Raw genomic sequence first — 12,223 nt, forward strand, 5'->3', positions numbered from 1 at the left:
GGTGTCCCGAGGCCCGAAATCAGCACTTCAGTCATGCTGAAATGGAGAAACTATTTGCTGTTTAGTCACAGGAAGGTTTTGACTGAAGCCGGGCTGAGTCACTCGAATGACAGCACCATGTTGGAGCAGCGCTGTTTCGGGGGTTTATGAGAGTTTATGTCCCGGCCCGAGGTGCTTCATGATCCCATTCCCCTCTCTCCTCTTTTGTCGCTTCCCATCTCATCTCAAACAATCCTGTCAAAATATAGGTAAAAGGTCCACAAATGTCATTTTAAGACAATGCGATAGCTTTACGAACCTTTAATAATAGAAATGTTTTTGAAAATATAGGACTATACGTTTTATTTAAAATTAGTAAATGGTGTAATCTTCTTTATTGTTGCATTGAGTGAATCTCTGGATGATTGCTTATGGATTTGACCGTGCAATCAAATTATCCTTCAACAGATTTATTTTTGCATGTATACAAGCCAAACCACAATGCTGCAGTTTTGTTTTTAACGTTTATTTTATCTTATTTTAAGGACATTTTCAGTGGACATTCATGCATTTCAAGTGTGCCCCCGAATAATAAAATGCAAAACAATTCATAATTAATTAATTAAATAAATAATAGATATTCTAAAAGCTCAGTGATGAATTATGCTCTGACGATTAAGACATTGCACCAGGCATTAGTTCGAACTCTGCGTGAGCAATAACAATGTGCCTGAACTTCCCAGCCCACCCCAAACAAACTGTCACGGACAGTCCAGGGCTATACTGACAAGTGTGGAAAAAAAGGAAATGACATCATTCAGATTTATGGGCACGGCTTTCTCAGTGTGGGACAAAACCGAACAATAGCATTTTATAAAGGCCTGGAGTAAAATCCTCGCGCCCGTCCCTCCCCCAGGCTGCCCCATTTCCTGTGAATTAATAATGCCCTCTATTTTTGGCTTCAAAAAGGAAATGCGGCTGTTGAAATGCTCTAATTTGCTTCTTGCCATAAAAATGCCATTAGAACAATTGACATGTTCATTTATCTAAATGCCGGCCGTCTACTCATGAACGACCTCGTGGATTGCAAAGAACAATAGATCAAATTATAAAGAGCCCATGCAAAATATGCCAAATAATTAAGGAGCTCAATTGTGATTTTTTTTTTTTCTTCTTTCGAATGAGCGTGGAGGATTATTTCAGATTTAGTGTAAATGTACAGCTGCTGAAAATGCAGCTTTGCCACGACATGAATAAATTACATTTGAATAGTCAAATAGAAATATTTTTATTGTATTGCATTTTATTTTATTTTCTTTTGAACAACCAGCAACCTTAACGAGCACGTGAGAAAACATAAAAAGTGCATGATTTGGATGTTACTGGCATGTTAATTACAAGATTATCAATTGATTAGCTAGCGTGATTATTCTATGATTCTGGCGTATCGCGAATGATTAGCAAAACATAAAAAAAATGAAATGCATTCAATATGTATGGCCTCATAAGAACGTGATAATCGTAATTAACATGTCGTGCGTTGTTGTGAGTTACGATTTTGAATTCGACAACTCGGTTCTGTCTGCCGTAACTTGATGTGCGCTAAATCCTCCACAGATGTTTGCATCTCCGTTTGTGGCACTTATCACAGCCTGCCACAATGCAAATCCCTCTCAGTATCAGGTTTCTCTGCGAGACCCACAAACACTTCCAGGTTTCAAATAATACAGGAAGTGTTAGTGTGTTAGTTTATTCTGCCGACTTTAAAGTTTCGGGTTTTTTAATCCATAAATAGGGGTTGCCTGTACGTTTGGAGAATGCTTCTCTGACGTTCCCAGGATGTTCTTATTTGGTTCCCAAAATATAAGCTTTGGGGAACGCAAAAGCAAACACAGTAAAAATAATAGCAATTTTACCTGTAAAATGTTAATAAGTTAAATGTTAACAGGTTAACAGTAAGTTCCCGTACTATATACAGGGAAAAACTGTAAAACATCCAACCAGACATTTGATGTCATTTTACAGTAAAATGCTGCTAATTGTGCCGTTTTTAGATGTAAATACAATAAATCAATGTATAATTTACAGTCAAAAACTGCAAACTAATATTCCCAGAATTTCCTGCATGACACTCAACATTTGAAAATATTTTGTTTAAATAATCATGGTTTTTTTTTTTGTAGATTTTGTTATGAGTTATGCACATTTGGGCTTTATGAATCTACTGTTGTTTAATACATATTTATTGCATTATTTAATTGTCACGTGTGTTAACGGCTTCTGTATATTAGTATATTCTTCTGCTTGTGTCGAAGCTACTTGGGATGAGCTTTGATTCTTTATGCGGCTTTCTCTTTTACCAGCAATATTAATAAGGTACAAAAACTGATGTTAAGTGTGCGTTGTTGAATTTACCAGGTTTTTTTGTTTTATTTTGACCGTAGATGTGTTATAAAAGCATCTGTCAAATGGCTGAATGTAAATCTGATGTAATATTAATGATGCTCATCTGGTCCTAAATTGCTGTGCTTTTTTTCCGATCAATAAACCAATATAATTGCCTTGCCTTTATTTATACCAGCTTGTCTGATGATAAAATATGGCTGGCTAATGTTTATATATCCACCGAGACTCTTATTTGCTTTATATTCACTCTTGGGGAATACTATAAGCCATGCATTTGTAACCGATTCAGCAGTTTTGACCCAGGAGAAACAATCCAGCAATCCGTTACATTAAACCTGTGGTTTGTGCTAAAGATGGCAATGAGCATTGCAGGTTTTTCAAGGTCAGCTGACCATCATGTCCTCAGTTTGTGTACTGCCGGTGGTCAGCAAGATGCTAATATTCCCAGCTGTTGTCCAGGCACTTTTATGTGAATCGGTGCTGCTTTCCAGAGCTGCATGTGAACTAGACAAAAAATAAAATAAGACAAGAAAGAGAGAAGCTGTCAGCAAAGTTAAAACATATGTTGAAAGATTTCTTCCATGCGGCAGTAAGATTTCCTCAAAGAGCGGAAAGAGGAGAATTCATAGCCTAAACATTCCTGGATGAAAAAATGACTGTATGTGTTAAGACACACGTTCAAACGTTAAAGCATTGCACGAAAACGTTCCTCAACGCGCTTCAAGGTTTATTCTTACAGTCTGCTTCTAATTCCACACAACTGCCTACACTGTCCGGTCAATTTGCACATTTACAGACTTCAAATTGATTAATAGGCTGTAATCTATGAAAAGAAAATCATTATATAAGACGTAAAATAGCACATGACCTTTTACAAGTGACCAGCCTTTATTTCATGCAAATATAAGATTGACAAGGGGGTGTGTTGAATCTGAATAGATTTAGGGATCATCTCAAAAGATTGAGTCTAATCACGCAAACGCTTATTTGTGTATTATAAATGTATTTTCTGTTTTTGATTAAAAAGACATTATACCTATTGTACCTATTATACCTATTACCTACCCATTATACCTAACATTAAAGACAAATAAAAGATAATAATTTAATAATTAATTAAATAAGAAAATAATTTAATGTTAATAAATGGGTAATGCTTTGCAATTAGGTTTATTAGTTACCGTTAACTACATTAGTTGACATGAGCTGAGAATGCTTCTGCAGCGTTTATAAATCTTTATTTGGGATATTGTGGAAAATAGTCCTCAGCTTGCAAGACATTGTCGCTGTGCAAGCAAGAGGGTCCGGCAGACTTGCGTGATATCACTGCGCCCGCTGCGGCCATGGTACAGCAGCAAACCTCCTCGATTATTACGCCGGAAGGAAAGTATAGTTCCTAATCACATTGCCTTAGAAAATCACAGCTTTTCATTTTCCACCGGGCTTAGTACACGATGTAACTACAGAGGAGTCAGGTTTTAAATAGGCAAAATATCTAAACCCTTCTCCGGGTCTAATCAGATTCAATGATCTATGCTAAGCTATGCTAAAAGTGCTATCGCCAGACCCGGAGATGGGGTGAATGGATTCAAAAATGGTAAAACTCAACTTTTTAACTCGGCGGGATTTTGGAGAACGAGCCTATTTCCAACAAAAAAGGTGTTCCTTTAACAAATGACACCTGATTGTAAAGTGTTACCAATGCATTTTTTACATTTTAAATATTACACTTTGAAGCTGGAAACATGTATGCAATTTCAAAATATTTGTTGCAGATTATTTTTTTTTTGGTAAAAGCTGTTAGTAAGGCTCAAATCTGCTCTGAGAACTAAAAGGTTGCATGTTTAAATCTTCACTGATCACCACTGTGATGATTTTTAGATTTTAAATATTACACCATTTATATGGGAATTTCTGGAACAATAAGCTCCACAGATCAGAGGTTTCATTAAATTAACACCGCACAAATGCTAAAATATACAGTAGTAGTTTGAGTTTAGTCTGATAAAAAAAAGAACTGGTGAGCAAGTTTCATTATTTTATTTTATTTTATCATTTCATTGTTTTATTGAATTGAATTGAATTTAGTTTTATTTCGTTTTGTTTTATTTCTTATTTTATATCATTTTTAATATAATTTTATTTCAGTTTGTTTTATTTATTTAGTTTTATTTTGTGCATTTATTTCTTTTATTTAATCATTTTAATTGATGTGGTTTTATTTAGTTTTCAAAAATGATGTTTTTAAAAAATATGTTTTATTTTGTAGCATTTTTATTTATTTAGTATTATTTTATGCATGTATTTATTCTTTTTTTATTTTTGATGTGGTTTGATTTGGTTTTCAAAAATGACTTTTCAGGGAAAAAAAGTTTTATTTTGTAGCATTTTTATTTATTTATTTTATTTAGTGTTATTTTCTGCATTTATTTATTTATTTATTATTATTGATGTGGTTTGATTTGGTTTTCAAAAATGACTTTTCAGGGGAAAAAAAGTTTTATTTTGCAGCATTTTTATTTATTTATTTTATTTAGTGTTATTTTCTGCATATATTTATTTATTATTATTATTATTGATGTGCTTTGATTTGGTTTTCAAAAATGACTTTTCAGGGAAAAAAGTTTTATTTTGTAGCATTTTTATTTATTTATTTATTTATTTTATTTAGTGTTATTTTTAGCATTTATTCATTTATTTTTTTATTACTGAAGTGGTTTGATTTGGTTTTCAAAAATGACTTTTCAGGGGAAAAAAAGTTTATTTTGTAGCATTTTTATTTATTTATTTATTTATTTTATTTAGTGTTATTTTCAGCATTTATTCATTTATTTTTTTATCACTGATGTGGTTTGATTTGGTTTTCAAAAATGACTTGCCAGGAAAAAAAAGCTAACCCTACGCGTTTTGCTCAGAGTAGATAAACTACCGACAGTCCCTTACCGCAGCATTAGGAGCGAGTCTCGAGCTCCGCGGCTTTACTCTCTGCCTGTGAAGAGAAGAGGCTGCGGTACGCGGGATCTCTTACGTTTACACTTTTGTTTACTGACGGCGATGAAATTTCAGTTTTAATCGTTGGAAATAAATCGTCCAGGATGACGGTGGATTTTGAAGACTGTGTCAAAGACTCGCCCCGCTTTCGGTGAGCCATCTGTTTTCCACCGTTCGTTTGTGATGAGAGGTTTACGTTGAGTTGAACTGGCTGATGTTAGGCGCTGTAGTTAAATAATGTGAAATTATATATATATATATATATATATATATATATATATATATATATATATATATATATATATATATATATATATATATATATATTTCCAGGTTATCTGCTATTCTGTTGTTTAGCCTGCTCCATTTAATTTTCGTCAATGATTCAGTTGATCATAATGAGTTCATTATGTCCTAGTGAAGCTGAAACATGCATGCAATTATATTTATATAATAATAATAATAATAATAATTATTATTATTATTATTATTATTATTATTATTAGCAATTGTAAAAGCTGCTAGTAATGCCCAAATCTGCTCTGAGAACTAAAAGGTCGCTTGTTTGAATCTCAGGAGTCATTCTTCATTGATCACCACTGTGATGTTTTACCAAAATGAATGACCCAATGCGCTATTTTGGTGGCGAAAAGTCATGATGTGGCTTTTCCCTCCCTGGAAACAGAAAATAAGATAGCGATGAGACTGTCTAGGCTCCTCTTTTCCGTGCAATGCATTGTGGAAGCTGCGAAATTGAAAAAGCTCCCAACGAAATAGTCCATTAAGTACGAGCGATCAAGTGATTGTACACTTAATTCACTGCTGTTGTGCTCAAACCTTGTCGATCAAGTAGATTGGCAGATCTTTAATTTATAAAGAGGGACTTTGAGTAACTTGGAATTGAACCTCTCGTAAATGTGTGTTGCTTGAGTCATTGGTTTTACTCTAATTACCGGTGGTGCTGAACGCTTACTGACTTAATGACTGACTTAATGGTCAGGGTTTACACTAGTATAACACCAGACCTGTCCGTCCAAAGACCTTCTATTGATGTGATGTTGATGGTAGTTTCCACCATGTCAGCTGACTGAGTGTGAGAGGGAGGTTTGGCCAACCATCCAATGCCCAGCAGTCATTGATTTTCCATGATTCACATACCGTGGCTCATATCCCGTGCGCTAATGTCCTGATGTTCCTCTCCGGGGCTCAGAGTAGTTTTTTGGCTGTCATTACACGGCCACTTAAGGTTGAATCACGCAGAGCATTTCTTCGTAGTTGTTTCCTTCGAGTTAATGCTCTAAATAATGCCTCTTTGTGTCTTGGCTCTAAAGATGAAATGCTGGTAGCTTCTAAGGCTTTTTTGCTCACCAAGGTTGCATTTATTTAGTCAAAATACAGTCTTTTTTGCTATTTAAAATAAGGTTTCCGTTAATAATAATTAAAAATGTGATTTATTCCTGTAAAGCAAAGTTGGATTTTCAGCATCATTCATTACTCCAGCCTTAACTTCCACATGATCCTTCAGAAATTGTGCTAATATAATCATTTGATACTGAAGAGATATTTCTTATTATTACAAATGTAAAAAAAAAAAAGTTCCGCTGCTTAATATTTTTGTGAAAAATGTTACGGAATATATTACGGAATATAAGATTTAGAGGATTTATTTAAAATATAAGTTAGTGGTTACAATTCTTGCTGAATCAGCAGTGTAATAAAAAAAAATGGAAATATATTAATATATAATAATAAAATATAAGAATATATAATATGGAACATGCAACATATTTAAAAATCCAAAATATTTTTCTAGAATATAAATCTACATCTATCTATCTATCTATCTATCTATCTATCTATCTATCTATCTATCTATCTATCTATCTATCTATCTATCTATCTCTCTCTCTCTCTCTCTCTCTCTCTCTCTCTCTCTCTATATATATATATATATATATATATATATATATATATATATATATATATATATATACTGTAATTTCCTAATTTAAAAATTACTGTAATGAAAAAATAAAAATAGAAAATGAAAAAATATAAAAGTATTTAAATGTTAATTTATATAACTACTATATATATATATATATATATATATATATATATATATATATATATGATCTATAGCTACATAAACAAATATAATCATTTTTGAAATTAAGAAAACTAAAGTTTAAACTATAAAAGTATAATAATATTTTTTGACAATGTAGATAGCATGCTGTATAGAAATTGTGAAGTATTGATAGTCAGTTTTAAATTTTCTTTGGCGATATTTCTCACACCGGGTAAACTGCTACACTTTAAAGCAGAGGGGCTCGATACAGTGTGAATGTAAATGGCTGAGAAAATTTCCTTCCCGTCCGATGGCTCTCTGGACAATATATTCCAAAAGGAAAGAGGTGCTCCGGAGTTATGGTGGAACATGGGATCTAAAGAATTCCGAATGTCCCACGCACCGACTCTAGCTGTGACTGTGGTAAGCACAGAGATCCAGGGGTTAGACAAATAAACCAGCATTCCTTTACACCCACATCCCCTCCTCAGCACCAGCTCCAGTTACTCCCCACGTGAGCGTGTGTGTGTGTGTGTGTGAGTAAACGCGTCGGAGTGAGAGTGTGTGTGTGTGTTGTTTGAGCGGGCGGCATGTATAATCCCTGCACCAAATCAAAGACTTCCAGGCTGGGAAGCAGCACCTTAATGGATGCCATGTGGCTGATTGAGTCAAGGCTCTGCGATCTTCTCAGGAATTTTCAGCAACTTTCTAACGTTTTAGGTTTTAGTTAAGAAACTAGATTGTTAAATCCTCTCAAGTAGACGAACATTTGAGATTGAGGTGTTGTTTGTATCTGTGAGGTTCATTAGTTAACATTACAGTTAATGTATTAACTAACATGAACAAACAATGAAAAATGCATTTGTTACAGTTATTTATTTATCTTTGTTAATGTTAGTTCATGAAAATACAATAATTCATTGTTCATGTTAGTTTACAATTCATTAACTAATGTTAACAAACACAACTTGTGATTTTAATAACGCATTAGTTATAGTTAATAATGTATTAGTTATTAATAATGCAATAATTGCCGATATTAACACTAAGATTAATAAATGCTGTAGAAGTATCGTTCATTCTTAGTTAACTAATGTAGTTAACTAATGTTAATAAATGAACATTATTGTAAAGTGTTACCGATTTTCTAAAATTAATAATTTAATTAGCAATAATTTTAAGGCTGCAATTTTTATATTTATAATCATTTATAATGTATACAAGTATATATTAATATTGAATGTATAATAAAAGTAACAAAGAAGCTGTTAATCAAATGTTGTCATTCATTACCTAAACATTTTTAAAACTCAATATTTTCAAACTTTTGTGGTCGATCAAATTTTTCTATATATTTGAACGTCTCTTATGCTCACAGCGACTACATCTATTAGATTAAAAATGCTGACAAAAAAGAAAAACTGTGAAATATTATTACAAATTAAAAGCGCTGTTTTCTATTGTAATGACCTAAAAAAAAAATATCTGAAAAGAAAGTAAAATTAAAAAAAAAAACGTTGTCACCTTTGAGCACAAAATTAAAACAAATTGAGAACAAATTATTGTATGAAATATCATTAACTTCAAAATATTAAATGGTCACAAATCTGAGCGTGGTTCAAGCCTCGATTAGCATCCTGGGTGTAAGCGCTGTATGAAGTTCTTTTGTACGGAGGCAAAGGCTGTTATGTAAGATCCCAGGGTGTTTCTGGGTTTTATTTAATACAATCTACTTCTTTCACTTGTTGCTGCATGCTGCGCATTACCTCCGCATGGATAGTTTTGCACACTGACTCTTCACATGGCGTTCACACACCCCGTGCAATTGTCCATCCCTGTCATCTGGAGCAATTCTATCTCTGCCAGTATCTGGCAACCCTCAAAGACCTTGTGCTTTGGACGCAGATCCGTCCAGTCACTCTGTGAATGGCCTTTTGAAAGGTCAAGGCCACAAAAAGCGACAGCAGGTTTTGCATAGAACCAGTCTATTTTCTTTGTGCTTAATCAAAAATTGTAGTTCATGGGTTGTCTGTATCGTTTATGTGCAGATTGCAGCCACCTGACTAAATATTATTCATCATTCCTGACTCCAGTCCGCTGTGTCACCTGAGAGCAAAGCATTCCAGCGCCTGGACAGAAGTTACTAATTTCATTCATCTCCAGAACTCTCACTTCCAATCTCCGGTTTCATTTGAGGCCTTTTGCTGTCTGGGGAAACACAAAGCGTGTTGGAGCCGGTGTTATTTGGGTGCTAAGCTTAATGGTTCAATCAATAAAGTGTCTTACGTAATGACTCGCAGGAGAACAGACCGCTGCTGGGTCTTTTCTGAAGCTCCGTCCCGTGATGCTTTTAAAGTTACTTTATTGTTTTGTTGAGTGCACCAGAGGCTGTTGCTTGCTTACAATGAGAGGTCACTGCGGCTATATTTTTGTCGCTGACCACTAAAACTCTCTACAAGACTGCATTTAGTAAGACTGCAAGTAAGAGACCTATCATCATAAGAGCTTTTATTGCCATTGTTATAAAAGATTCAGTGGAGATTATGTTTAGGCTGTTTGAAATAGGCTTATATGTGTTTGATTGTAGTTCCATATGATACAAGTGGTTTTAATATCAAGTACTAGGGATGCCCAATTTCTCAGATATATCAGTTATATAAAAAATTAAATAAATAAATAATAATAATAAAAAAAAAAAAAAAAAAATATATATATATATATATATATATATATATATATATATATTAATATATATAAATAACTATTTTAACTTCACATTTGCTTTGTTCATCTTTAAAAACATCTTTAATAAAGTTGTTGCAAATTTCAAAATTAATATCCAATTTTATACTGTGCGTTTTATGTGAATTTTTATGTCATATTTTATTATATATTTTTTATTTTTATATATATATATGAAATAAAAAAAAAAAATACATATACACACACACATTTATATTACATTTTATTCTGTTTTTATGTATTTATTTTTTTTTATGTCATTGCCTCTCTATCCAAAAACCCTTCTAAAGTTTCTGGAAACCTCTGTCCTTGTGACTTTGAGTGTCATTGCCCGAGTCTTGAATGGAGCTGCTGTTTATATGTATGGGGCATATTGTGAAAAGGGGGCACATCCTCGCCCTGTTGCTGTGACCCGCGGCACAAGTTCAGTTTATGATTCACATGTGTCGTCTCCGGCTCGTTACAGAATGTTCTCATTGTTCATGACGCCTCTCTGTCACACTGGCTCCTTTCACTGAGACGGATCAATTGGGTCAACATGATTGGAGACCAACAGCTGGTTGATGTATGGCTTCTCATGATCATGCGAGGACTGCGAGACCCAGTCTTTTGGACTCAGATTTAATTAAGCCACTAGGTCAGCTGAGCTTTATTTGATGTGAAATTACAAAGACCTGAGGCGTATTCTGTGCAAACATGAATGCATTACATTAAGCCGTTGTGCGTAATGGAGATCCTTCAAAGACTTCCACAGTTCAAATGTTTGTTTATAAATAGCTAATTTGTACTATTTTTATTTTTTACGTTAATGGATGCTTTTTAGCTGAATTTTTGGTCTTCAGTGTCGCATGGTCCTTTAGGTATCAGTCTAGTATGCTGGTCTGGTGCAGGATTTCTTATTATCAGTGTTGAAATCGCTTTGCAGTTTAACTTTTTATTTAAATTTTATTAGCAAATTACAGTCCGAACCGCTTCATCTCGAATTGTTGACTTGTTTAACGCGATTTTAGACAATGACCTCATTCATATGTGATCACAGGTCATTGTAACCCTGCTTGAGAGTTATTTAGAGCAGATTAAAGGTGTCGTCCACAGGTGCCTTAGATAACTGTTGCATATCCTTAGACTAAATACAGACTGTAATTAGTGTTAGAATATATCTGCCAAAGAAAGCTGACCAGAGATAGAGAATGGACTGCTTTAATTATAAACCCTATAAAGTATGCTATACAATCAATCAGGGTTATTATAGTTAAATTAACTTTAATTAAAACCATAACGTGTGTGTGTGTGTGTGTGTGTGTACATACTTAAACATAAATGAGTAACTTAAACTGGTTTTATCCAGAGGTGTGTTCAAATTATTATATTTGACTTATTTAAAATGTGTTTTAAAATTTTAGTAGTGTAAATATCGTTTATAACTTTTGTTAATTGTATACCTTGTATAATTTATTCAGAGCTTGCCATAAAAATAGAGTTAATGGGATGGTTTTATTTTTAGAGTTGCTATTAAAGTGTAAAAAATTATGACACACTCAATAAACAAATATTAAAACTTGAACTAAAATTCAAATAAAAACAGAGCATAAGTAATTAATTAAAATATTAATAAAAAATGATGATAATACCAAAACAATATCTCTATATAATAAAATAATGCCTAAAATATCTCTGCCGTTAAGAATAAGAAGTCAAACTGTTTGGCTGGATTTGACAGAAATCTTGTTCCTGAAGAGTTGCTGTTGCTTTGAGCTGGAAGGGATTTCTGCAACATGCTCTTATTTCTTCTGCTCTACTTCATGTTGACCTCCTTCTGTTCTGGATGCGTGCCAGCAGGGCCCGACATCTTCCTTACCTCCGCGGACCCAGATGGGCTCCGACGGCCCTCCAGTAATTGGGCTGTGAGCCTGACAGCCGTCAAGCAGTGGTCATAACGGGTTTCCTGACCGATTATAGGTCTCCTACAAGACCTTATAGCGTGATGCTAATACAGATAAGAGCATCTGGGTTAACTGAAATAATAAGCACACA

General features: G+C 33.7%; 1 protein-coding gene across 2 annotated transcripts in view; it reads left to right on the forward strand.

The window, feature by feature from the left end:
- The first annotated feature begins 5,348 nt into the window (after nucleotides 1–5,348).
- Nucleotides 5,349–12,223, forward strand: part of acap3a (ArfGAP with coiled-coil, ankyrin repeat and PH domains 3a) — a 69,781-nt gene continuing 62,906 nt past the window's right edge. For both annotated transcript variants that reach the window (XM_043225272.1, XM_043225273.1), the window contains exon 1: nucleotides 5,349–5,527. In XM_043225272.1, the coding sequence (XP_043081207.1) occupies nucleotides 5,481–5,527 (47 nt within the window). In that variant the 5' untranslated portion in view covers nucleotides 5,349–5,480. The remainder of the gene's footprint in view (nucleotides 5,528–12,223) is intronic.

This window comes from Puntigrus tetrazona, chromosome 23, assembly GCF_018831695.1.
Source record: "Puntigrus tetrazona isolate hp1 chromosome 23, ASM1883169v1, whole genome shotgun sequence".
Taxonomy (NCBI): domain Eukaryota; kingdom Metazoa; phylum Chordata; class Actinopteri; order Cypriniformes; family Cyprinidae; genus Puntigrus; species Puntigrus tetrazona.